We start from the raw sequence: 27,267 nt of genomic DNA on the forward strand, positions 1-27,267 counted from the left end.
CCTTTGTAAGATGCCTGAGGATGGGTTGCGTGAGTCCCATGGGAACCCAGGAGCCTGGGTGGTGTGGGTTAGTGGGGAGAGGGGGTGCCGAGAGGGGGGGACCTGGACAGTCCACTTCATCTCTGAGCCAGGGGTCAGCCACCACTTTCCTTACAGGGCTGACTAGAGTAGGACCTGTGGTCCTATGGTCTCTGTCTCCTACTCTACTCTGCCTGTAGCTTGATTACTGCCGGGGAGAACAGAAAGCAGACACAGACGATGGGGAAGCGATAAAAGTTTATTGGCACACGGACAGTGTGGCCCTGCCTTGCTGACTCCTGTCTGAGACCATCAGAAACTTCCTCAGCCCAAAGGGCACCTACAGTGCCAAGTCACGGGGAGGCCCAGACAGGCGAGCAGACATGGGAACACAAGCAGGGATCAGAGCAATGCAAACGATGATGGCATCCCGTGTCTGCCTTTAGAGTAAGCAAATATCTTTGTTGCAAATACGTGTTGCTGACGAGACCTGGTGTGACAGTCACTCTTATGGTCACGGATGGGAGAGAAGGGGTGAAGATGGTCAAAGGCACAAAGTTGAGAGGTGCCCTGCCGAGGGGCCTGGAGGAAGCCCCTCCATTCGCTGAGGATAGTGACCCAGAGCTCCAGGTCCCTTCCTGATGAGGGCTTGGGGACAGGCTCTCCCACCCGCCATGGCATGTGGAAGGACCTGACGGCAGAGGCTCCGGGGCGGCTGCCCGGGCTAGTAGGGCCGCACCTTCATCTCCGACACCATGTAGCTGTAATAGTTTTTCCCAGAACTCCAGGTAACACTGTTCTGGGAGCTCTGATTGGGGAGGTATTGGCCATTCAGGTTGGACGAGTGACAGTTGTCGTACCACCAGGCCCCCCGGTACACCTCAGCACAGTTGGAAGAACTCCGGTCGTTGTCTTGGTCCTTGGTGGAGAAGAACCGGTCGTTGTGGGCTGTCAGGGAATCTCCTGCTCAGGGAGAAACAGGGTGGTGTCGGTGCCAGAAAAGGTCCTGCACCGGGCCCTGCCTCCCGCTCCTCATTAGCGCCGCCCTCACTGGAGAGACGCATCACCGAGCCCCGAGGACGGAGGGCCTGCCTGGGTCTTGAGGCAGAGGGAGCAGAAGGTCCATGACCCGCTCCTGGTCCAGGACCCCCTCCACACAGAGCATTGCTTCCCTCCTCCAGCCATCACCTGTCTCCTCCAGGCTCCCCCAAGACCATCAGACCTGTTCTGGCCCCTGAAGTCCCTCCTAGCCTGCTCCTCCTCTCTGGGCTCCGTCCCCCATCTCTGGGTCGCCCGATGAGGACAGCACCGCCCTCATCCGGGGGCCCCCCTCCATCTTCAGCCCTGGGAATGAAGCTCACCTCCGGCTCCTGCCGTTCCCGCCCCCCCGAGCCTCAGCTTTGCCACCTGCAAAATGGGACCATGGGCCCTGCCCCGTTCCCTCCTGGAGGGCCCAAGTGAGGTCGTGCGTGTCGGGGGCACACACTTGAAGGCTCCCGTTATCAAATGCCCAGGGAGTGTCTTGCTCTCTGCAGCTCTGGGTGCGACACAGGTAAACGGGCTCCTGCTGGAGCAGCTCTCAGCGCCTTCATTGCACGCTGGGCTTCCCAAGAGGACGCTCCGTAGGGAACGCCTCCCCAGGTCACGTGGCCAGAGACGCCTCTAGGCAGAGAACATCCCACAGGGCTCCTGTTCCGTGGAACACAGTTTGGGAACAGGGCCCTAAGACCCCATGTGGAATGACTGTCGTGTTGCAGGTGTCAGCAGGGATGAGGGTCAGTAACGTCCGGCCCCACTCACAACACGCAGACACGGCCTTGGGTGCAGGACCTGATTATGTCACTGGTCCCCGTGCTACACAGAGACGTGGAAATTCGTGTCTGCACTTACAGACGGAGAGGCTGGGGCCCAGAGAGAGGAGGCCCCAGCCCAGGGTCACCCAGGGGAGACGGAGCCGGGACCCTGGGCAGTTCTCTCTGCCCCCCAACCTGGCTCTGAAGCCCAGGCCACTCTGCCCGGTGCGGACTCTCACCTGCGTTGCCCCCGACGAAGGCTCCCAGGACCAGCTTGTACTTGTCCGCCTCGTCTGCCAGCTTGAATGACCCGTACTTGGCAAACTGGCGGTTTCCCTGGAAGTCCAGGAGGTCGACCCAGAGCTCACTGGTTCCTGGGGGGAAAGGCTTTCAGGTCACAGCAGAAGGGACCCTCTGGCTCCAGGCATGGCAAGGGGGAGTTTGGGTGGGTTTTTAGGGGAAGTCTGAGCTTGGCCTCCAAGGGGAAGTTTCCTCAAGTCCATATAGCAAGTCCTTGATTGTGTTAGGGACTGTGGAGCCCCGCTGCCCACGGCCCTCGGCTGCACCCGGGCTCCCCGCTCGCGTTCATCTGATGGAGCGCGGCGGTGTCTGCCTCAGCGCAGCCGTCCTCCTGGAGTGGGCTGTGAAGTCATGCACAGCCCAGGGTGGGGAACTGCTTTAGTCTTTCCTTCGTCTGGGGACGAGCGGTGCCCGCTAGAGTAGCTGTCTTAGGAGAGGGGCATGTGATCCTCAGGAAGGAGGAAGGAGGGGCGATTTTGCCGTCTCCCCAGGATCAACGACCAGCTGACACTCTGGGCAGGTGAGCCAGAAAGTAAAGATGCCGTACTCATTCCAGACCCCTGCAGAGTCAGCCTGCTTGGGGGCTGACAGAGGACCAGGGCGCAGGCGGGGCTCTCTTCCCCTGAGGCAGCAGTTTTAGGGGAGGAGAAGTAGTGGGAGGTGGAATTAGGGCTGGGGGTGGGGCCCAAACCCCGAGGGGCTCCCTGTCCCTCCTGTCTGGGGTTCTAAGCTGCCAGGAGCCCATGGGTGCAAGAAGTCTTCTCTCCAAGGTTCATAAAGTTCCCCAACCCTAATGTTCGGAGAGATGGAGGCAGGGCACGTGCGTCCTAGGCTGGCACAGTAATACCTCCTGCTCTCGGAGTTAACCCCGTGGGTCAAGGAGGAGCAGGGTCTTCTGTCCCAAATGGCCCAAGTCTAAGGTCAGAGGCATGTGGATTTCAGAACCCCGAGACCACCAAAGCCCCCGGCACGGGCCCTACCCTGGGCGGTCAGGGCATGGATGTTGTCGTTCCCCAGCCAGAACTCTCCCAGCTGACTGCCAAAGCCCCGCTTATACGCTGCCCAGTCCCGGAAGAAGTCCACGGAGCCGTCGCTCCTTCGCTGGAAGACCTGTGGAGGACGACAGGGCTCGGGAGACCAGGGCAGCCCCCGGGGACCTCGGCCACACTTGGGAGCAACATTTGTAGTTCACAGAGCATCCTGGGCCCAGACCCCAGGGCCTGTCAGGAGGGTGCCCATATGTGACCAAGGAGGAAATGCAGACTCAGAGAAGGTAGGCGACAAGCTCAAAGCCACACAGAGGGAGAGTAGCGGGCTTCCTCCTGGTCTCACCCCGGGGCCTGGACTCCCTCCCACATGGGTTCACCACCTACCCGCATTTCCCGTTCTCCCCGTCCTCAGTGAAAGGAAAGGGCCAGCCCGGGGCTGCAGGGACAATTTTCACAAAGGCCACAGAGAGAGTTCTCCGCCAGGCGTAGAACTCGGTCTGTGAGAGTCCCAGGCACAGCCCCCTCTGCCCAAGGGCCACGCGGTGTCTCGGAGATCCTGACACTCGCCGTCCACCCCCCGCCATCCGTGTGCATGTCACACAGCACAGTCAGGGGCCGGCAGTCGGGCAGGTAGATGGTGTGCCAGCCGCTGAGAGTCTGGCCACTGGTGAGCAGCTCCTTGCAGTTCCGAGGTCCTGGGGACGGAACCCGGGAAATGGATTCTGGGACAGGGAGCCCTGGGCAGGGCGGGCGCAGGGGAGGGGCAGGAGGGAGAAGCAGGCACAGGGGGCATCCACATGGGTGGAGGGGACTCCGAGGCCCGGGGCAGAGGTGCGGCCCTCCAAGGCCACCCAGTTGTGACGGCCAAACCCAGTCCCCCTGCCGTCCCCACCTTCCGGGCTGCCCCCACATTAGTCCCCAGGCACCTGGCCTTTGAGGTTGATTCTAACATTTTCAGGGCATGAAACTAGGAATGTCATCCCTGGTCCTTCTGCAGGCAGGTGACAGGTGGCCAGGCTGACTGCTGGCCTAGGTAGTTGGCTAATGGAGAAGCACGGGACAGGCGGAGCCTCTGGTCTGCTGGATGGGTGGGGGCAAGGCTGGGGTCCACAGGCCTGGCTGGGGTGGTGGTCGGGGCCCTCACCCACCTGTTTGACAGTTTTCTGGTTCCCAAGGCTCTCCTGAAGAGGGGACAGACGGACAAACAGGTTTTAGAGGTGGGAAGTCCAACCCCTGGTCCCCCAACACAGAGCAGAAAATAGAGGCACGTTCTAGCTCTTTCCAGAGTGGCGATGGCTACCCATTGGAAAAGCCACACTGGCCCTGGCTACCTGGGGTGGCCCTTCCTCTGCTCCTGGGGAAAACTGAGTCACTAAGTTTTTATTAAACGTCCACTTCCTCAAGCTGCTCCATCCCGAAGAGAGGGGCCTCGTCTGCGGGGGCCAGAACAGCCTGTCTCTGCAGGTGGACACGGGATTGGGGGGGGGCTGCTATTTGGGGGTTTGAGCATCATCCGGGCATTTTGTATATTTAGACTCAATGCGCGGTTGAGCATGGGGTTTTCAGAGCGTAAATATTCTCAGGTTAAATGAGGGATGATTCGGGGGGCTGCCTTTCCCGGTGCACAGCTCTCTGATTTTTATGAATATTTTGCAAGGAAATATATCAGAAAATATTTTATATTTTATGAATTAAATATAGGCCTATATAGCATATAAACATATTCACATTATATTCGTGTCCATGTTTATATTTACATATATATTTAAATGTCTATATTATATATTTACATCCCTTCTGTGAACAGAGCTGGCTGCCAATGCTCCTTGCCACTTCTGGGCGACCTTAGATTTTTAAACATTGCCCCAAATTTACAACAACTCCAGCAAGAGAATTCAGGAGAGGACAGGACAGGGCCCTGCTCTGGGGTCCAAGGCCCAGGCAGGAGAGAGGGGGCTGGTCCCAGCTTGGAGGGGTGTGTGGACCCCCATCCTGCTGCCCCCTGCAAGGCCACCTCTGCCTTGGAGGGAGGCGTGGGCTTCCACCCCGATTGCCGATTCTCCAAGCCCTGGGACCCCACCGCCTGGACGGTGTCGGCCGAGTCATCGCAGGACGGCAGGACAGGCTCACCTTTCTCTCCACGGGCGCCCTTCTCCCCTCGGTCTCCTGGAGAGAGAGAAGGGTCAGCACAGAACCCAGAGGGACGGGGCACGGCTCAGGCCCAGAACACCTGGTCAGCCAGAGAAGGACTCGTCCTGCCCCCAAACCCCTCCCGTGGCTGGAGCGAGGTCGGGGGAAGGGGGCAGGTAAACGGTGGAGAGACCCCTGCTCTGACGGCCAGGGTTCTTCAGAAATCAGTGCTGGGCTGTGGTGCAGATTCCCGCCCTGGGCAGCGTCGGGTGTCTGCCCACAGACCCAGGCCCAGGTTGAGCTGCGTGTCCTGTTTAGGGCAGGGTCGGTGGCTTAGAAATGACACATGTGACAGCCCAGAAGTGCCCTCTCCTCTTTCTCTACGGCAGGGTCTGGTGGTCCTGCTTGTGGGTCTTCACGCATCGTAAGTGCCCCGGTGGGCCTGTGTTCCCAGGGACTCCAGAGGGGCCTCGTTCTCCTGCAAATCCCAGCACACATCATTGAGCAGAACTCCCAGAGCCGGAGACCGGAAAACCCACCTTGGGAACCCCTGCTCCTGTGGGGGCCTGTTGATGTGGTGCCCCCGGGTCGGATGCGTGGGAACCAGAAGGAAGGGGAGGCTGGACCAGGTGAGAGGCCAGGATCTGGAGACCAGCGCTGCTTCCTGGAGGACCAGGGCTTCAAGTCCCAGCCCCAGCCCTCACCGGGGTGACAACCTGGGAAACTTTCCTAATTTCCGTGGCTGCAGTGTCCCCATCGAAAGTGGGTCTCTGGAGACTTTCAAACCCAGAGCTCAGGATGGACTACAGAGGAACACGGGAGTCAACTTGCTGGTATCCACAAATAGCAAGGGTGAGTCAGGGCTAGAAACCACATTTTCTGCCAAAACGCATGCACTGAGAGCTCCTCAGGTGATTCAGAGACCAGCTCCCTCTAGGGAATTTCAGAAGCCCCCGTGGGCCTGGGGGAGTGGGCTTCTGACACTGGCTCCAGCAGGGCCAAGACCCAACCTCCCGACCTGGGAACCGTGTGTGGTGTTGCCCACCTTGGGGTCTCATTTGAGAAGAGCAAGAACTCAGTGGAACCCCCCACCCATCCCGGAGCACATACCTTTCTCTCCAGTGGCACCTCTCTCTCCTTTGAGCCCCATGGCCCCGGGCATCCCTTGGCAGCCTCAGAGAATGGTGAGCTTGTCGGAGCCCTCCAGACCCACCATCTTCACCTCTGCAGAGAAGCACAAAGTGCCAGTCAGGGCGCTCGTCCCGGGCCGAGGGCCCCGCAGAGCTGGCAACAGGCGCCCGACGTGAGGGGATCTGCCCCTGCAGTGACCTCCGGTCTGGGCAGATGGCTCTGGCCAGTGTCACCTGCCTCAGCTGAGGGTCAGCCTGGCAGTGAGCTTTTCCTGCCTCTGGTGGGCGCTGGTCAGGAGGGGAGTTGATGCAGGGCAGAGCCCTGGCATCTGAGTCCACGCTGCCTAAGGGGAACCCAGTTCCTCAGTGCTGTGTGTGTTTGGGTAAGTTGCTCAACCCCTCTGGGCTTCTGTCCTCTGAACTGCCAAGAAGGACAGGAATAGGTCTGTGGAGAGGATTAGATTAGATGATGCAAATTTTAAAAATCCTGGTATAATTCAAGGCGTTTGAAAAGAGCTGCATCAACAGTGGGTAATTTCAATAAATAATAACAATAAATATTTACAAGAAGCTTTGGGAATTTGGGTCAACGTAGCATTTTCACCCTCAGATCTTAGGTGACTATAGGAGTCCTGAGCCAGAAGGGCTCAGAAGGGGTCCGTGTGGGTCCCCTGGAGAGGGGACATGTTTGACCCAAGGACACAGAGCAAGTTCCAGCCGGACTGGAACCAAGGAATTATTTACTTTTTGAAAATATATTTTAATTATACTTATTATAAACCTAAAATATCCTTTTGAGAAACAGTTTAGAATATATGGAAATGAGCGATGCCTCACTGGGGACACGGGCAGCTTCCCGTCTTTGGTATATTGGTCCATCCTCACCGGGTCCTGGCTGGTCAGAGCAGCATAGACTTCATTTTTTAAATTTGCTTAAGTTTTCTCACTAACAAGGGGTATCTGGCAATTTTAGACAAGTTAGAAAATAAGACACATTTAGGGAAGAATATTAACCCACCCACAATATTACCAGCAAAGGGCATGTGTATTTCCTCCCTAACTCATTCCAGGCCTTTCTCCGCAGTAACGAATCATAAATGATTTTTCCCGGCCCCGCTCTAACCCACAGCTGTGCCCCTAGGACACTTGGAAGCCCCGCTTCTTAGATTAGCTCCTTATCCTCCAGTGAGGTAGAGAACCACCTGGGCCAGAACATTCCCCTGGGGGGCAGGGGCGATGGGGGGAGCAGCAGGTGAGAGCTGCTGGAGGGGAAGGAGCCTGTGGGGACAACGTCACCTAGCTGTACCATCTCAGGGACACAGTGGGAATCCCCTGTCCCCAGAGCCTGGCAGACCCCAGATGGAAGGTCCTACAGCGCCGGGTGGGAGGTCTCTGGCCATCTCCCAGAGTCGGTGACAACTGCACAAAATCTGACCTGGGCGGTATCCTGCATGCGCTTTGCTCCTCACACGACCTGTGGACGGGACGCTGCTGGTTGCCCTTCCATGGAGGACCCCGGGGCCCATGGGCGACAGATCCCGGGCACGGTCCTCCTGCTGACCATGAGGGCCAGGGTCTGGGCCCAGCCTGTCTGACTTCAGAGTAACGCCCACAACCTCTGCATGAGGCTGCGTCTACGTCCTTAGGCTTCAGTCTCCTCTTTTGAAAAATGATGCTTGAAACACACTGTCACCAGGAATAATGAAACAACGTTCACGAAGGGTTTAGGGCGCGCCCTGGTGCTCAGTAAGTGGTCAGTGAGTGGAGGCTGTCAGCTGTCAGACCTGATCATTGTCGGGTCCTCCTCACCTGGCTTCTGACTTACCTGGACAGGTGTCGGCAGCCGAGGCCACGACGCACAGGGAGGCCATCGCCAGGACGGCGAGCTCCATGGCCGCGGCTGCTCTGCTCCTCTCCATTGCTCTGGTCATTGTCGCCGAAGGGGTTCCTCCACTCTTATAGGCCTGAGGCCGCCCACTGTCACCTCTGGCTCTATTTCCCACCCCCAGTGGGGACGGTCACCTCCTCCTCCAGGCCTGTGGCACCCACTGGAGGCGGAGACTCCCTCAGAGAATGTTCTTTTCCAGGGCCCCACATCCTGCTTGGTGAGCATCCCACTTAGGTGCTTCCTCTGTAATGGGCCTCATTTCCCCTCGCAAGGACACTTCCTTCCCAGCAACAAGCTCCCCGAGGGCCTATGTGAGGAAGGGCCAGCCTGCCTGTTTGTGTCTTTAGGAAAAGCCCAGCCGCCCCCTCTCATGGCCCAGCTGCCTGGACAATACCCCGAGGCCTTCCCAGGAGGGCGGTGCTCACAGAACCAGCACCTGAGGAATTCATTTGCATTTCCTGGGCTTCGGGTCTGCAGAAGCTGGTCTGGGATGGTAAGAGAGGTGGGGGAGGAGAGCAGAAGGTCTGCAGGGGGAGATTTCCCTGCACCAGCGTGCAGGGGGTGGCTTCTGACCTCAGTGGACCTACAATGGGAGAGGAATGAGGGCCGCCAGACCAGGAGCATGGCGCAGGGGACGGCGCCTGGCCCCTTGACAAGTGCCAGTCCAGCCAGTACTTCAGCGAGACCACGGTGTGAACGTGGCTGCGGGCCGGGGGTGGCGTGGAGTGGAGGAGGACACTGCATTAAATTGCCCCCGGGACCAGTTGCCTCCCACCCGGGGGAGGGAACCGCCAGGACGGGCAGTCTCAATGCTTTTCCACACCTTCTGGAAGAGCCAAATCTCAAAGCAGACTGTCACCTGGGCTTGAGTCCAGTTAGAGACAGGGCGGCAGGTCTGTGCCCCAACCCCACTGGCCTCCGGCCCCCGTCCAGGTGTGGTGTGAGAACCACGAGCCTGCGTCAGACACCATCACGTGGGAAGCTGGGTTCCACGGGAGCACGGGCCCAGAAAACACCTGTTGCAAGGCCTGTACCTGCAGGGGAGGAAACATCAACTTCCCTCGACCCGTGTTCTGAGCTGAGGCTCCTGCAGCATCAGGTGGATTAACGAGAGAGAAACAAAGGGAAGTTTATTAACACGTCTACCTCGTGGACACAAGGGGGCTGCCAAGGAGATGAGTGACTCCCCGAGGAGGCTCAGAATTTGGGACTAAAGACCATCGTCATGGGGGAAGGGGGCGCACAGCCTCATAGGGGAGGGGACTTGGCCTTGGAAGGACAGACGGGACGTACGACAGTTGGTGACAGTGTTTCTGGGTGCGGTGTCGACTTCCAGTCTCTTCTGGGACGAGTTGGTCCTCCTGGTTCACGAAACCCCCAGGGAAGGGAGGACCCCTGAGGCCCATTTGGAGGGTCCGTCTTTAGGCAGATGAGCGCGATCAGAGGCGGCCTGCCCGGCGTCTGCCATTTTCCAAGCGCCCTGGCTCAAAACAGCCAACGTGCCGGAGCAGCAGATCTTGGGGTGCGTGTTCTGCTGCCCTCAGCCTGAGCTTCTCACGACCTGGGAGGGGCTGCACCCAGCACGGGGCAAACTCGCTGGGAGAGGCGTGTGTGGAACCCGGGGATGTGGCCTCTCTCGTGGGCCTTCTTTCAAAGTTGGGGGCAGGACAAATGCCCGGTGAGACCCCTCGGAGCTGAGGCTGGGAGCCACCGCATCCTCCTGGCTGCCCTGGTCCTTAGCAGTCTGGACGATGCGAGTGGGGACTGGCCTACCCCAGTGGCTGTGAGCTTCCCACCGAGTGTGGACAGGTCGAGAGACTGAACCTCACGGTCTTACTAGCTTAGCACAAAGAAGTCTGCATCAGTTTCATGTTTTGAACATGGGCAATATTTACGAGAATTTGGCCTATTAGAGTATCAACCTGATAATCCAGTTAAAAACGTGAACTTGAGTAGTGGAAGGAGTTAGTGATTTTATGTGGACATCCTGCTGTGTTTATGTAACTGCAGGCCCTCTAGGGCCAGTTCAGCTGATCCTATCTGATCAACAGAGTCCTTAAGATGGTTTTCAGGAACTGAGACCCCTTGTCTAGTTCAGGCCGGTTGAGACCACCAGCCCATCAGCTGGGCCTGCGCAGATGCCCGATAAGTGACCTTTTTGATGTCAAAGGTCTGAAAACTTGACCCCCGGATTGTGGGAAGGCCGCCACTGTGTGAACACACATCCTGTGAGGAGGCGTGGAGTCTGACGGAGCTGGCACAGACCGTCAGTCACCTCCCCTCTCCTCGCCTCCGATCGCCTGTCCCTGTCCTTCAGACCCCCCACTCTCCACCCCACAGATGGAGCCCCCGGCCCTGGATCGGGGAGACGTGTCCGAGGGCACATGCACGTCTCCTTGCAGACCCATCTAGCAATAAAGCTGATTTATTTTCCCAAAAGCTGAGCCATAATCATTGGCTTTTTAAATGCATGTTGGGCAAGAGAATCCCAATTTTGTGCAGTAACATTTATAGTTTTGGAGCAATTCAGAGACCCCTAGGTTCATCACAGTTACATGTTTACAATATAAGCTTTCTAAAATTTACCTTATACTCAGAAGTTGTCTTAAAGTAGACAAGTGAAATGCTAAAATACAAATTTGAGTATATATAAATGCAATTAAAATGTTTAAAGCTGTTGAATTAACTAAGTCAGTGAATGGACCCAGGATTATTCATAGGCCCCTTAAAGAGAGTCACTAAATTTCCCTATGACGTATAGAATAAAGTTTATGCACCAAACTTAAAAGCTCAAGGAAGCACTGGACTTCTCAGGTTGTAATCTTAATAAATGAACAAATTAAATTTGAATAAGTTTAAAATATGGTCTCACATTGACTAATATTCTATGCACAAGAAACGAAATACCACTTAGGGATAAAACACTGCAGAGGAAAAAGAAAGATTCAGGGACCATTCACGGCTGTGCCTTTGAGGGCATTGTCTGTTATGGATGGGAACTGAGGCCCAGAGAAGGAAGGAGGCTGCCTGGGGGCCACACGGCCTGCTAGTGATGAGCAGGATTAGAACTCAGCTCCCTCGAGGTGCAGGGGATGCTCGTGCGTCCACCTCCTGCCTCCCTTCCATCCCTGCCTTGTTCTGTCCCAGCTCTCCAGAACCTGCTCTCTGACTCCTGACACAGGTCTCCGCCCCCCCCCCCCCCCCATGAGGAGCTTAGACACTGTGCTTGGGCTCCTGGTCCAGTGCTCCTTTCACCGCACAACCCTCATCCGTTTACCCCTGCACAGGAGTCAGACATTCCCAACTGCCCTCGGGAGGTTCCCACTGGAGCTGGCAGATCACTCATGCGGCAAGTGAAGGTTCGACTCACGGACAGGGATCATAAATTAAAGTCCTGTCATTGGCTGCTTTGCCCTTGCCCTGTATCTCTGCTCCAGAATCTCAGACTTCTCTGACTCTCGGCCCTCTAGAACCATCCTCTGGGCCAGTACACAGGGGACTTGGCTTCTGGTTTATTGGCCTCACAAGCAAGAGAGAAGAGGGATGTTTAATAATCATCTACGATGTGCCACCACTGGGCTGGGCCCTGTGACACAGTGGGAAACACAGCAGACAGGTCCCTGCATTCTCGGAACCTGTTTCATGGAGGGAAGAGAGAAAATAAGCAAGTGACACAAAGATTTAGTAAGAATGTGATACGATATGGTATAATTTGAGAAAGGAATGTGCGCTACAGAGAGTATATAAACAGAGTGCAGGGTTCACGGTTAATCAGATGGAAACAAAGCTTGAGATCTCTGCGACTTCACGCATCATAGTCATCAGAGTCCAACGTGGGTGCTCCGGGCCGGCACCTCTCCTCTCAGCAGGGACTCCAGACCCACACCTGCTCCAGCATGTGGCTGCCACCCTCCACACACGGCTCCTCTCCTTTCGGTCATCTTCATTCCAGGCAGCCTGAGTGGAACAGAGCACAGAGGCTGCTGCAAGGGCAGCGGCGGGCCTGGAGGGCCTGTGCCTCCCACCCTTTCACCCATTTTCCTTTGGCCAGCCCTCTACCCCAGGCCTGCCTGACCCCCAGGGACACTGAGGGGGAAGGCAGCCTGGCGTGTGACCCTGGGAAGAGAAACGGGTGTTGCAAAACACACAGGACAATGGGCGGAAGATATTCAGAGTGCATTTTTCAAGGTGACTGTTTGTGTGGTGTATCTTTTTCCACTCATCAACTTTCATCCTTGTGGAGGAGGTCACTGAGAGGTCGTGACCCCGGCTGATCTGTGAGCTGGACCCAGGAAATCAGATTCTCCTCACCCCAGTCCTTGGAATGGACACTCTGCCTACTGTTCCCACAGTGGGAGCAGTCTCAAGGATGTGGCCTTGAGAGTACGGTGTTGAGGCCATCTGGACAGTAGACATGACTGAATCCAGGTAAGGTTCTAGATAAGTCTTTAAGATTCTGGCGGGCGAGTGTGGAGATGTACTCATCTTATGGCCTCCTAAGACAAGCCTTGTAAATAAGTTCCCTTGACCTGCCACCTATAAGTCTGGAGTGGTCTGCCTCTTTCTTCCGTCTCTCCCTGCCCTCTGTGTACAGAAGTCAGATTAGGAACCAAGAGTTGGTGAGCCGGCCAGGAGACTGAAGAAGTGGGCCTTGAGAAAGAAGCATCCATGGGGAAGATCCCAAGTCGGCCATTGACCTGTGTGTGTGTGGGGGAGGACGGCCTGTATGTTAGATGCTTGTGGACCACAACGTGAGTATGGGGATGCCCCCCAAAATGCTGGCTGCTTTAATGTGCTTTTTTGAGAAACCGCATTGTAACGAAGAAGGGAAACACATGGCTGCACAGGCGTCTGGCCTCCACTCTGGGCAGTTCAGCTGGCCACCAACGCCCAGCTGGAGGCTGAAGCTCAAGTTAGAAAGTGGGAAGAAGAGCTGAGTCGGAGCAGGATGTGCGGTGTCCACTACTCTGCCAGCTTCAGGGCTGGCAGACAAGGCGGGAGAGCAGAATAATACGTTACAGACATCAGCGTGCTGTTTTGCAAAGCTAGGAGGCATGAGCTGCCACAGATTAAGGTCCAAGTGCTTGTGACAAAGGCTGATAAGGACGCTAAGAGGTGGAATCCTTGGGAACGTGAGGAGGGCAAAGTGGAAGATGTGCTGATTGACGTGAGACAGGAGGAGTGCCCTATGCCATCTGACCCCGAGTACAAAGTGAAATTTTAATTAGCAATTACCCTAGAAATATGCCCCCAAACTCCCAGAAGAATACTTGCATTCTTTCTCTATCCCTTGAAGTTGTAAATATTATGTCTTTGAAATTAAACACCCCAGGAGATAACCAAAACTCTGCCCACAGAGACCAAAGGAAAAAAAGGGAGAAGAGGTTTTTCACAATACAGACTCTATAGAAGCTCCATTGCCCAAAATCTAGTCCACAGCCTTCACTAGGGCAAATACAAATCTCCAAAGTCTTCTCCATAAATACCAGGAAAAAGCTTTAGCCATGAGGGTGGGTAAACTTAACTTGTTCCATCTGCCAGAGACACATTTGGGTTCAACTGTTTTATAAAATACTGAGTTTTGTATTGTTGTACCCGATTCATGGCTAGAGTTTTGGAATGAAAGGCGTGGGGTCTCTGACTGTGTCTATCTATGTGTTTGTCATGTCTATGGGTATGTATTATGTATATATGACGTTTTTCTACCTCCAGAGGGTATTGCCAAAATTATTTTGTGAAAGAGCTCTATTTAATTGGCATAGAGAAAAATAAGCTTTAATATCAATAATGTACTTACGTAAAACTGAAACTTCATCTTCTTTCATCTGATAAAAGGACGACGTTTTCTTGGACTATTAGTCTATTCTCGATAAGATCGTGAAAGGTTTTTCTTTACCTTTTAAGTAATCTACCTAGAAAACAAAGATTCTGTTTTGTTTTTTTATTCAAAGGTTGGCACCTGCACTAACATCTGTTGCCACTCTTTTTTTTTTCTCCTTCTCCCCAAAGCCCTGCAGTAGATAGCTGTATATTCTGGTTGTGAGTGCCTCTGGTTGTGCTCTGTGGGACACCGCCTCGCATGGCCTGATGAGCAGTGCCATGTCCACACCCAGGATCCGAACCGGTGAAACCCTGGGCCACTGAAGTGGCCATGGGGCCGGCCCCAAAGATTCTGTTTTTATCAAAATAATTTTCTGTGCGTCATGTTGTCTTTATCAGCTCTTTGATTACTTAAGAAAACGGAGTCTTCTCTATGAAAAGAGCTAGGGGTTTTTACAACTGTCCAACTTTCTGTGTTTGCCTAGGAAGACTTTAATCGTCACTTTGGTTAAATGGATAACTAAGTCTTGTTTCACAGTGACCTACGACCTTATCTAATTGTGTTTTAAATCTTCTGATATGTTTGACAAACTTCTTAAAAGTCAAACTCTAAATGAACTCTTGTTGACTTTGAACTAACTTTAAGATTTTCCAGAGGGCCTCTGGAACATCTCAAAAGATATATTCTCTCTTCATATAACAGAGATGATAAACTAATTAGGCTTATTTGACATGTTAAATTTCCCGGGAAGCACTGTGAAATAAGAAGTGACGCTAAACTTTCTTTAGGGTGTATTTGTATGAATCTCCTAAAAATCTGGTATGTCCTGGTATAATGTTATCAGTCATAATTCTCAAATGTACGTCACAGAAATATCTAAATTTCTTTGTCAATTGCATAATAATGAACTCTCATCAGATCTTTAACCATGGCCATTTTGAAGTCTTTTGTCACTTAAAGACAATTATTGTTTTATTCCAATGCTTTTGCAAAAGTGTTCCTGTGAAAGTGCTTCATCTTCAAGGAGATTCGTGGAAAAGCTTGGACAAGTACAGGTTTCTGACAACTAAGGCCAATTTGCCTTCACGTGGGAGGGCCAATCACAGACCTTTCAAGTGCTTCCCCAAGGCCACGTGCACAGCCCCACAGCGTGTCACGGATCGGTAGCCCAGGATCTGTCCCTGTTCTCCTTCCCACGACGGTAGGATGGGCCCATTTCGTTGAGGAGACAGAGGTAACGCGTGGAGACTTGCCTCTGCTGCGGGACGCTCTGCAGACGTTGCTGGAACATCTGCAAGGGAGAGGATGGGTGGTCAGCGCACAGAAGTTTCAAGGCCCAGGTCCTGCCATAAAGCTTTTGGGAGTCATTGGGTCAGGGAAGATGCATGCTGTTCTAGAAGCTGTGACTGATAAGATTTAACCCTATCCAGGCCCTCAGAACGCGAAAAGGGTGCAAACCTTTTAAGGATTTTGGGGGTTTTGAAGGACTTTTATTCCCCACCGGGCACAGTGCCTCTGCCCCTTACACTGCCTGGTAAAGAAAGGGCACGTGTGGGGCTGGGGATCAGAGCGGCAAGCTGTCTTCGAGAAGGCAAAAATACAAATGAAGCAGATGAAAGCTCTGGGCATCTCCTAGGCTGGGTCACCATTTGGGTGAAATGTTTCTGTGGCTCTGGAAGGTGTGGGTTGGGTACTGTGGCAGAGACAGAAGGAGACAGTGCTCCTAGGATTTTGGTCCCTGTTCTGGAAGGGGGTCAAAACCTGATACACCCCATGGAGCAGCAGCTCCTGGCAGTGCACACAGCACTCCTCTAGGTACAGCCTCTCATGAAGGAACCGTGTGTCACGATCAGAAATTCCCTTCCGGTCGAGGGGTACCTTGAGAATATGTTCCATTGACACCCCTCTGCCATGGCTCAGACTCCCTCTTTGACTAAGTGGCAAGACTGTTTACAGCAGAGGAGCACCCTGTCCCCCAGCCCACTGTCTCTAGAAATGGGGGTGCTACTAGGCCCTGTAGAGTAGGGAGATCCTCCAAGTGCTCCCGCCCCATTCCAGTCGCGGTTCCTGCGGCCTGTAGAGAGGGAGTGGGGCGATTTCCCGCTGATGCCTAGAAGCCTGGAAACAGGAATGAACCACAGCAGCCAGTGGGCTGAACTCAGAGCGGTCTGGCTGGTGATACACCATGAGCCCTGGCCGTCAACCCTTTGCACTGACAGTTGGGTTGTTCTAAGGGAGTTAACCCTACTGCTTGGACAACGGGAAGCCGAGGGGTGGATGATCATGAATAAGCCCTTGTGGGGTCAGGATAGGTGGGAAGACACTTGGCTTCACCTGCAAGCACCTGAGACGGTCCTCACTGTCTTCCACGTTCAGGCTCATAGGGCGCTGACACTCCCTGGCAATCAGGATGCTGATGTTCCAGCACGGGTACGAGCCTTAGCCTCTGTTAATGCAGTCACAGCATGTCCTGTGTATTCTCAACAACACCCAAGGCAACTGCCAAAGGAGTCTGGGGTCATCCACCCGAGTTCCCAACAAGCGACAGATTGACAAGTTGATTACACTAATCCCCTCCCTCTGAGTGAGGGTTCTAAATATGCCTTGGTTTGTATGGACACTGCAACTGGTCTAACCCAAGCTTTTTCCTGTCTTAGTGCAAACCAGGCTGCCACCATTATGAGATCAGAGAAGCTGAGTACCGTGTATGGATACCCTCATCAAATAGACAGTGTTCAGGGGTCACATTTCAAAGGTCGTGATGTACAAGGCCGGGCTGAAGAACATGACGCTGATGGAGGTTCCATCTCCCCGATAACTCGCAAGCAGCGGGGTTGGTAGAAAGGAAAAGGGGAAGATTAAAGCAGCAGATTAAATCACTAACAGGTAAAACCACGTTGGCCAGAGGGACTAGAGTGCCGTGCCAGGCTTCAACACATTTGAGTGATCAACCAGCAGGGCCTGTTGTCCCGTGTGCCAAACTGGACATCCCTGCCGAGGCACCCAACACTGTGAAGCCATGGAAATCCTGGGAGACAGCCATTGCCCAGACTCTCACCATGGATCAACGTCCTATGCTGCTGAGAACACCAAGCCCCTCACACCGGGGTGGGGCGTCATTTACTGGAATTTGCAATGAGATGTCCCACCGGGATGGGTGAGTTAACTTGCACCCCTTAGTGAGAGGGAACTACTCCATCCCCACTGGGATCCAGCTGTCCTGCTGCAAGCTGGACCTGTGGAAATGCACTATACCTGGGACGGAACATGCATCTTTGAGAGGGGAGAAGGTGGGGTCCTGGTCCAGCATACCCTGCCACCGGTCCCTCTCCACACGCCTGATAGTGCTGCCTCCCCCAGCCAACATGTGTGGTATGCACAACTAGATCAAGTTCCTAACGCTGCCAGCCTACCTCTCCTCAAGGCCAGGTGGGCATGTTCTGCTTTCCAGTGGTACCATAATTTGGCCGCCATCTTTGTTCCCTCCGTTGGCCTGGAGGACGTTATAACACACACAGAAGCCCTTACTAAGTTCACCCAACAAGCCTTAAACAATAGCCAACAAAGCCTGTCTTCACTGAACATTGAAATCTCTAATGAGAAAAGCTGTCCCCCGGACAGGCTGGCCTGGACATTATCAGCGCCTTGCAAGGAGGCACCTGTGCCATTATCCAAACAGAGTTGTGTGTTCACAGCTGATGAGTCGGCTAATGTATCATCTTTATTAAATCCCATGAGGACACAAGTGAATGCCCTGAGGGACTCGACCCCCAGCCTAGGGGACTTAGTAAATGAGTGGTTTGGATCATGGGGCTCTTGGTGGGGAAAATTGCTGCTCCTACTGGGAATCCTTATCTTAATCTGTGTTTTCTCTTGCATGTGAGTGTACTGTTGCTGTGGCGTCTGCCTCCACCGCAGCCAGACACCTGCCAAACAGACACCTCCATGCTGGTGGACCCCTTGCTGATCACGACCCAGGCTGCACTGGAGAAGGGGGCACACGAGATTGTGGGAGCCGGTCACGAGGGATGGGCTGTGGGAGGAGGTCATTGAGAGGAGGTGACCACCAGTTGACCTGTGAGCTGGACTCGGGCAATTGGGGGTTCCTCACCCTCTTCCCCGTCCTTGGAATGGACGCTCTGCCCCCCGTTCCCACAGTAGGAGCAGTCTCAAGGACGCAGCCTCGAGAGTGTAAGGTGCTGTTGAGACCATCTGGATGGGTGACGTGACGGGACCCGGCAAAGAGTCCATATAAACTTTAAGATTCTTTTCCTTTTTTTTTCAAAGATTGGCACCTGTGCTAACATCTGTTGCCAATCTTTCTTTTTCTTCTCCCCAAAGCCCCCCGGTACATAGTTGTGTATTCTAGCTGTGAGTGCTTCTAGTTGTGGCATGGGGGACGCCTCCTCAGCATGGCCTGACGAGCGGTGCCATGTCTGCGCCCAGGATGTGAACGGGTGAAACCCTGGGCCACCGAAGTGGAGCACGCGAACTCCACCACTCGGCCGCGGGGCCGGCCCCTAAACTTTAACATTCTTGTGGGTGAGTGCAGAGATCTACTCGTCTCGCGGCGCCTGAGACAAGCCGCGGAAACGCCTTCCCTTGCTTCTCACACCGGCCACGACCCACCTGGAGGGCTCTGCCTCTCTCCTCGGTCTCTCCCTGCCCTCCACGTGTGGGGGCCAGTTTGTGAACGAGCACTCCCGTAATTAGAGTCTTTTCAATAGTCCTAACCATTAATGCCTCTCAGTCTAGTGGTTTCTAGTTTTAAAGTGAATTGGAGAAAGTCCCAAAGGGTAGCAAGATTCTTGCACTGTCGAACATGTCAGTTCCCGACATGTGCCTGGGAATTGCGCTTCTCTCAGATCTACGTGCTATCCATTTGTCTATTCGGGAAAAAAAACAATAAAGTAGGATGTTTTGTGCATGTGGCTATTGTTGAAGTGTTTACTCCTGGGAGGTTACTGGAAAGTGATATTTTCCTGGCTGGGGCACAAAAACAGACCACAACGTCCAGAGAGGCCGGTGGGTGGTCACGCCCAACTTGGGTTCAGCAAGGCAGCCCTGCCAATCTCCCCAGCTAGCACGTGGCAGCCTGCAAGCCACAAGCGTGGCAGGTGAGCCGGAAGGAGAGGGATGAGCCCCAGCTCCCACCAGCCCATCAGCTTCTTTGGGCTCAGTGAGTGATGGGAATGGCCCCAGAACTGGGCCAAAGTGTGGGGTCTTCTGGGCCTCAGGATCTACTGGACACCTGGCCACAGTGAGGGTCCCAGGTTGTGTTCCCCAAGCGTGTTTCTCCAGAGGAATTCTGTTGGTGGAGCAACGTCCCTTCCTAGGCTGCAGTCAGGTCAGGATGGGCTGCAGGGGCGCGTGGGGAGAGGGGCCGTGGTGAAGCGAGCCAGTCCTTCTCTCCTCCCCGGCCCACTTCTTGGATGAAACCCAGACAAACAGCCACCACTTCCACGCCTGTGTGCCTCACGTGTGGTCCTCAGGGCTGGGTGCAGCGGTGTACCTATCTTGACACACGTGGTCAGGCTCTGCTTTTTCCTGGTTCCAGGTTTCCATGTTACCACGATTGCGTGCCAGCACTTCTAAATCATTCTATTTGAGGTCCTTGTCACCCCTTTATTGGGTGGCAGTGCCTGGCACAGAGAAGGCAGTCAACAAATTGTCATCAAAGGCTGAGTGAATGAATGACTGCTTGGTAGCAGAACCTTCGAGAATGGGAGGTCGGGGCAAGGAAGGCAGACAGGGGAGTATGCTTCCTACAGGAGGCCTTCTCCCAGGGGAAGAGCCCCAGCGCTGACACTGCCCCTCCCCCTGCTCCCCACTAAGAAGACGTGGGACTCTCCCGGGTGGGTCTCACTCAGGAGCCCCTGGTCTCAATGGCTACTCTCCTCCGCCCTTTTCCTGGGGCTCGGTCTGCTCACCTTTGAGGCTGAGTTCACAGCACCTGCCTCCAAGGAGGTGGAGGCCGGCCTCTCCTCTTCCCAGCCTCCCTGCCCACACCCATGGGGTACTGCTCCTGGAGCGGTTCCAGGGCCTGAGGGTCACCGACTCCTTCAGGCCCGGCTGGCAGCTCGCTCTGCAGGACGCCTCTCTCAGAAAGGTCAGCAGCCTTCCGCCCGCTGGATTTCAGCCAGCTCCCTGTGCCAGCAGCTCAGGCCCACGGCTCTCACCCTCCAGCCTGCCTCTCTCTCTCCCTCCTGATTTCACAGCAGCTGCCGTCAGACCTGTCCAGCTTTGATGGGAGAGCCACATCTTGAGTGTCCATTTGCTAAGCATTTATTAGGCACCGCTGTGATCTGTGCCAAGGTTTAAGCAATGGATGTGCTGCTCACACCAGCGATGGCTGAGCTTTGATTGGCATCTGTCCCTCAAAGCATCTCTCAACGTCATCTTTAACTGTCGATGTTGAGAAATGGTCGTCCCTTCCAGCCCTGAAAGTCCTGGCATCTGTGGCTCAGTTTCCTTTGATTCCTGGCCAGTCACTTCCAGGGCTTCTCTTTCCTGCAGCACCTTGCCGAGCACAGTCAGGAGCAGCCGGCCTGCCTCATGTCCTTCCAGTTCCGACCTCTTCCCCAGGGCTCCCTGTGGTCAGTTCACAGCCTGTCTGCAAGCCCCCACAGAGGGCAGACGACAATCTGACCAAATGCTTTGTCCCTGGTGACAGGGAGCCTTCCATCCTGATGACAGCGCCAGCTTCCACCGTCCGGCCTCGGTGGCGTTGCCAACACTGCCGACGCTCGTGTCTTTGCTGTTGTGAAAGCAGTTCCCGCTTTCAGTTGCACTGTCCCAGCTGCCTGAGCATCCCCGAGGCCAGTGGATCTGGAACCCGCACCGGCATCGCAACCACCTAGAGGCCTTGTCAAAACACAGACTCCCCGCCTCCCCGAGTGTCTGACTCAGCAGGCCTGCAGCGGGGCCCAGGAATTTGCATTTCATTAAGGTCAGGCTGTTGCTGCTGGTCCAAGGACCACACTTGGAAAACCACTGGTCTAGGTTTTGCTGCAATGACAACCAACCCTGAAATCAGTGGCTTAAAGAAACAAAAATGTGTTTCTGACTCGTGCCACATCCAAGTTCATGGCAGGTTGGCTGGGGACCCCCTGCAGGAGTCTGCTGGGGATGCAGCTGCTCGCTGAGATGTGGCTGGTGACATCGGAGAGGGAACCACTACTTCAGACCAGAAGAGGCACGCGTCACTTCTGCTCAGGGTCGTCGGCTGGGACGAGCCCCACATCCCACCCAGCTCCCCAAGGGGCCTCGAAGTACCACCCCTTATACAGCTGGACCCCAGAGTGGGAGAGCCTCGGGGACATGCTGCCCCAGGGCACCCACTGCCAGGGTGAGAGCGAGGCCCACACACTGTCAAGGTCTGGAAGCCCAAGAGTCATGGGAACTCGTCCAGGAGGCCCCTCAGGCTGGTGCCTGACCACATCCTGACGCCACTCCAGGGAACAGCTCTGTCCACCGGCAGGTCTGCCCGCCACCACTGCTGCCCAGGGAAGGCCTCCCTGGGAGGGCAGCCCGGGCAATGCCATCCTTCCTCTGTCTGTGACCACCGCCAGGATTTGGGGAGCTTCTACTGTCCTGTGATTGGGGTCACACAGGGGTTTAATGCAGGGGAAGGCCCTGGTCACACTTAAGAAGACAGCCAATCACATCTGTTTACGGTGGAAACAGTAAACTCGATTTATTGAAAAACTATTACAATTATTCCTCTGTTACACAGGTTTAAAATATTTTAAAACACCCTTTCCTGGGCATTACAGTTAAAACTTATGAATGTGTCTATTGGACTTTTAGGAAATGTACAAGGGGTCATCTGACATTCTCTTTTGAAGGGCCTAATGTCCTAGAATCTTTTTATCACAGGTTTTCTGTTTACTGTTTTCTTTTTCTTTCCTTTCAACATGTGTCCAATTATATCTATTAGGAGGAAAAAATAAAATTACGCCAAAAGAATTTCTGCAAATATAAGAAGTAATTTTATTGCAAATATACCGTAGCTAAGTGGTCTGGGGAGAACGGGACACGTTTTGACTTCAGTACAAATTGCAACAGCTTTGAAGGGACCAACGGAGGAAGAAGACAGAAGAGGAGGAGAACTCAGGAGGGGTGAGAAATCAAAACAGAATCACATGACCTAGACAAAGCCCACAGGGCACCCGGGCCATCCCCGGATATGGCTTTTCTTTTGAAGAGATGAAGGTGGAAGTCGTTGGCGCACGCTGGCATCCTGGCTGGAGAGAGTCTCGAAGCCAGACTTTTCTTTGGCAAGAACGAGATACAATTTCCACGGGAATTTGTGAAATCCTTGTGGGTGGTGTTTGTCGCTCCTGGGTTGCTTTGCTGTGGTTTCTTAAGCTGGAACAACGTTCCAACGGGGTGGGGCGGGTGGAGGACAGCACCAGAACTGTGACTTGTCACAGCTCCTCCCGAGGGCCGTGGGGGGCCCAACTTACTTCTCCCATCGTGGAAGGAAAGGGCATCGACCGGGGCAGCTTTTCACAGTAAAGGGTTGGCCTTTCCTTGTCGGCCCCTCTGGTCCTCCGCCCACGGGGGGCATCCCCTCGCCATTGCTCAAGGAGAAGGAATGACACCCAGACGGAGCCGCGCTGGCCCTCAGCTCCGGGGCGGCTGAGACCCGAGCCCAGGATGTTGGCGGATGGAAATCCAAATTGTTGACCTGGGAAGGAAGTGCTGCTGGTAGGCCCGAGAGGGCCAGAGTTCATTGCACATTTCTCTGTCTGCCGAGGCCGCGTCAAAGGAGCCCAGCAGAGACAGCACACGCGGCCTCAGTTCAGTTCTTGGAACAAACACAGAAATTAGCACCACAGACATTCAGCCACCGAATACAACCTGCCATCGTCACACCGTGGACAATGTGGGAAGCGTCTTTGTACTTTGCGTGTGTGTTTTCAAATCACAGAAGTGCGCCCTAATACTGCTAACAGGCTTCGAGGCGGCCTCGCTGCGATCTAGGGGTGCAAGAGCGAGCGGGCCAGTGGGAAGGAAGGCGACGTGCATTTATCTTAATGTCCTTGGCAAAAACCTGGATCGAGAAAGGTGGGAGAATGAGGCACGGCCAGGTACCCCCAGTGTCGCCTTCAAGGAGATCTTAAAACAGATAGCACCACAAAAGAGAAGTGTAAAAATAAGCACCAATTTTCATTTAATTATCATCTACAGAAAATGTGGTTTCCCTGCCCTGGACATTCTCCCATCAGGCTCTGCAGGAAGAAAAATGGAAAAAGGAAGCAATTAAAATTGATTTAAGCCTGTGTTTTCATCTAAGTGCATGTAGAAAAGGCAAAGTATAAGATCCTTTTTTTCCTCCACATTAAAAAAAAAAATCCAGAGCTAATCAAAAAATTGTCTGTAAGAGGGCACTGGAACCTGCATCTTCAGGGGCGGCGTGAATTCTTGCTGCCCTGGGTAAATTTCCAATTTGTTGCACATTCTTGAGCAGGGTGGCAGCGGGGCTTCCCCTTTCTAGCCAGAACTGGACCGCATCCCAGAATGGACGCCACATCCCATTCTCCCGGTGGGACTGAGGCTGGGTTGACATGCATGATTGAAAGTCAGGGACACTGAACATTTATGACAATACAATACAAATATTTACTTAAAACTCACAAAACAAAAGCACCTTTAATCCATCGGAAAGGCACATGCAGAGCGACATTGGGCCTGCGAATGGATGTTGAGAACGAGGCTCTGGCAGGGCGGGGATGACCTTTACAAGGCTTGACTCAGAACATTTTTGAAGGTCAGGGGAAATACACATCTTCAAGTTGAATTAAAGAAAAAAACTGATCTCTCAATATTGCAGCCCCACCCCCGCCCTGCGAACTCTCCACGAACGCGGCTGGCGAGCTCCGTGGCAAGAAGTGTGGGCCCCGTTCCTTCCCTGTGGAGTGTGGTGTAGACGGAACGGGGGTGGTGGCATTCCGGCCCCGCGGCTGTGGGACGTCTAGGTCATGTGATTCGGCTCCGGGGTGGGGGACACGGCTCGTTCCCTTTGCTCTCTCTGGGTTGGGGGTCTGGCACGGCACGGTGCCGAGGCGCAGACGAGGGCGGGGGAGGGACGAGGGGCCTTCACTGTCCAGGACACCCACAGACGGCGCGCTGAGGTCACGAGGTTGCTCTTGGGGGCCGGGCTCGCGGCTCCTAGCCCAGGAAGCAAGCCGGCCCCACTTCGAATCCGAATTTCTGTGATGCTTCACCGAAGTCGTTGAACATGATGTCCACGATGGGCACTTGCTCCACCTTGGGAGTGTCGATTTCCAGAACGGTCTTCTGATACCCTTTCCTTGTCTGTGAAGGGGAGAGAGGCAGACATGGGTCAGAACGGGGGCGAGGGCCTCTCGGGGTAGCTGATCACCAAGCACACCGCCCCCCACGGCAGGACAACCCACAAAGGCAACCGGTTTGCCCCCTTCTTTCGGGCCGGTGGGAGGAGGAGATGTGACAGACCAGAGCACGCAGCTTCCTGCCGTGATGTCCCGTTCCATCCTCCCACAGTGGGCTGAGACGGAGGGGCCGCAGCCCATTCGAGCCCACCTCCTCCCCTGCCAGCTGGGACACCTCCCATCTTAACCACAGGGATTTGCCCAAAGCAGCCCCGCCAGGACTGTGGGCTCCACCGAAATGTCTGAATCAGGGGCTTCTTGTGCAAAAATTAAGAATTCCAAGACAGCAACAGCAGGCTGCTGGCCTGCCCTTGGCAATCAGCAGACTGAGTCACACTCAGACGTAAGAGGATTCCACGTTCACAAGTGTGAGAACAGAAGGGACTCTTACCCACCATCTGCTCCCCAGGAGTCCTGGGTAAACTGAGGTACGGAGGGCAAGGGATAGCACAGTGAAGGAGTGGCCGCTGGAGGAGTCAGCACCCCTGCTCTGCTCAGACCATGTGTTCCATCCCCACTAGCATCTCCTTTCGCCCTCAGCTCACCCCCGGGGGTAGAATGCAAGCCTGCCTTACCAACTAGGAGAGTGGGTCTCAGAAAGGTGCCAGAGATGTCCCGGAGAGGCGGCCTCCCTCCCCTGCCGGGCCACGTCTCCCGGAATACGGAAAGTGAACGTGCAAGATTGCCCGGGTCTGGAAAGCCACCCAACCTCGGCTCTGAGTGTTCAGGACACTTTTGCATGTGAGATTAAACCAGCCCCACCCCCCAACTCCCCCCTAGAGGAGGGTCTCTGATGTCGGTGGCCGTGAACCGTGGCAGATGCCCACCTGCTGCCTGTCCTGGACGAGCGGCTTTCCCTCCCTCACCAGAGACCCAAGCCGTGCTCTGAGCGGGATCCCGCCCCAGGAAGGGTCTCCCTCCACCACCGGATCCCTGGAGACAGGAGGACCAAGAGCAGCACCTCCCCTCCTGCAGAGCGGGGTCAGAGCGTCCCTCTCAGGAGGCCGGAAGACCACCTGGAGGATCCCAAGAAGCACCGGGAGCCTCACACGGCCTGTGAGAAGCTCTCGGTGAGCTGAGCTTTGGTGAGGTGACCTCCACTGTCTGGGGCTGTCTCCACGAAGGCCCGGGGACCCCGCCTCTCGGGATCACACGGGGGTGGTCCCCTCCCTCCCTGCACAGGGTTGTGGCCAACAGGAGTGGGCAGAGGGGCACTGTGCCACTTCAGAAATTAGGCTGTGATATGTGGCTTCTGTCCTGAGCCCCCTCTGCCCCCGGGATCTCTCCTCTGGAGAAGCCACCTCTGGAAGGGCCAGGAGGTGAGGCAGAGCCCCACAAGCGTCCCACTGAGGGGGACCTCCCGGCCCCGGCCGGCACTCGGACCACAGCAGCCGGCGGTGTCATGATGCCCTGCTGGTGCTAAATGTTTGTGTCCCCCCAAATCCAGATACTTAAGTCCCATCCCCAGTGTGAGGGTCTTAGGAGGCCGGGCCTTCAGGAGGCTATCAGTTCCCGAGGGTGGAGCCTCGATAACGGGATCCCGGCCTTGATGAGATGCGGCCGGGAAGCCAGCTCTCTCTCTCCATCACGGGAGGACAAAGTGAGAAGTCGGAGTCCGAAACCCCGGCCAGCGTCCTCCTCTTTCCCTCATCCAAGGGATGGCGGCGTTTGCCGAGCCGGCAGGGTGATTCCTCCCAGACTGAAGGGCCCAGCGCTCAACTAGCAGGGTGCTCAGAGAGGGGTGAACGTAAGCAGGGTGCCATGTGTGCAGGCCGCTCTGCCACCCCGTCATTCCAGGGCATCGAGAACCACTACCAGCCAGCAATGGCACCCGGGGGGGGCACAAAGCTGCACAAGCCATGGGATTCATGTGGCGTGGCCCCTTGGGCTTCCTGCCTGGTGATTTGTGTCTCTCTGCAGGGCCGGGCCCCACCTGGCAGCCCCACCATCAGCTACACAACCACACGATGCTCTGTGTCTGAATCCCAATTTCTTGGGCCCTCATGACTATATGAATCCAGCAGGCCTTGGGGGGCTGAGGCAGGCCACATGTTCTGGGGGGGCATCAGGGCCTCCTGCATAATTACATGGCAGGGCTGTGACCTTTTAAGTCGTGGCTGAGCTTTTCGGGGTTTTGGGGTGAGCAGAGCGCTGGGCCCTCCAGGCCAGCCTCGCTTCACGCCGCTCCCCAGCAGCCCCTAAACCCACCTCCGTGTCCTTCCCGCCCGGTCCTCCACTCGAATGCCCTCCCCAGTCCGCCTGCACAGTCAAGTTCCTCGTAAACTGTGTTATTCTGTCTGGAGCCATTCTCTCTCCACTTTTTTAAAGACAACATCTTTTCTTTCTGGAAGTAAATGTGTCTGGAGAGAGAGCTCCCTCCCCTTCCCTGGCCAGCATCCAGTCTGGATATTCCCATGATCCTAAGTCTTGCCACTGCCTGGAGGACGATCCCGGAGCTTAGCGATGACCGCTGCGGGGCCCAGGCACTTGCTTCCCTACAGTGTTGGGCAGCTGCCTAAACTTGCACTGGCGACTTTCCTAACAGAGAAGACTGTGGTTTGGATCATAACTGCATTGGGAGCTCAGCTCCAGGGCTCCTGGCCGCAGGATCCTCCTGCCCTGTGGCCTGGCTTCCCTGGCTCTGTGGGGGAGAGGAAGCTGCGGGAGCTCCTTCAAACCGCTGTCCTTTCTGTAGAACGCAGTTCCCCATCGGGGACGATTCTGTCCCCCAGGGGGCATGTGGCAATGTCTGGAGGCATCTCTGGTTGCCACGACTGGGC

General features: G+C 55.1%; 2 protein-coding genes across 6 annotated transcripts in view; both read right to left on the reverse strand.

Moving 5' to 3' along the window:
- Positions 1-263: 263 nt before the first annotated feature.
- Positions 264-8,390, reverse strand: LOC106845339 (ficolin-1-like). Of its 3 annotated transcripts, none has more exons than XM_070518412.1 (8): positions 8,186-8,390; positions 6,341-6,454; positions 5,231-5,266; positions 4,249-4,281; positions 3,485-3,795; positions 3,092-3,221; positions 2,051-2,185; positions 264-981 (listed from the first exon to the last, which is right to left on the reverse strand). In XM_070518412.1, the coding sequence occupies exons 5-8, from the start codon at positions 3,488-3,490 to the stop codon at positions 743-745; spliced, it is 510 nt and encodes a 169-aa protein (XP_070374513.1). In that variant the 5' UTR covers positions 3,491-3,795; positions 4,249-4,281; positions 5,231-5,266; positions 6,341-6,454; positions 8,186-8,390; the 3' UTR covers positions 264-742. The 3 variants fall into 3 exon arrangements, with proteins under 3 accessions (XP_070374513.1, XP_044634368.2, XP_070374512.1); XM_044778433.2 differs by having other exon boundaries at positions 5,231-5,708; XM_070518411.1 differs by having other exon boundaries at positions 4,051-4,281; positions 5,231-5,708.
- Positions 8,391-21,739: 13,349 nt separating this feature from the next.
- COL5A1 (collagen type V alpha 1 chain) overlaps positions 21,740-27,267 on the reverse strand; it is a 168,470-nt gene continuing 162,942 nt past the window's right edge. For all 3 annotated transcript variants that reach the window (XM_014863321.3, XM_070518413.1, XM_070518414.1), the window contains exon 66: positions 21,740-24,392. In XM_014863321.3, coding sequence (XP_014718807.3) covers positions 24,246-24,392 — 147 coding nt within the window. In that variant the 3' untranslated portion in view covers positions 21,740-24,245. The remainder of the gene's footprint in view (positions 24,393-27,267) is intronic.

This window comes from Equus asinus, chromosome 10, assembly GCF_041296235.1.
Source record: "Equus asinus isolate D_3611 breed Donkey chromosome 10, EquAss-T2T_v2, whole genome shotgun sequence".
Taxonomy (NCBI): Eukaryota; Metazoa; Chordata; class Mammalia; order Perissodactyla; family Equidae; genus Equus; species Equus asinus.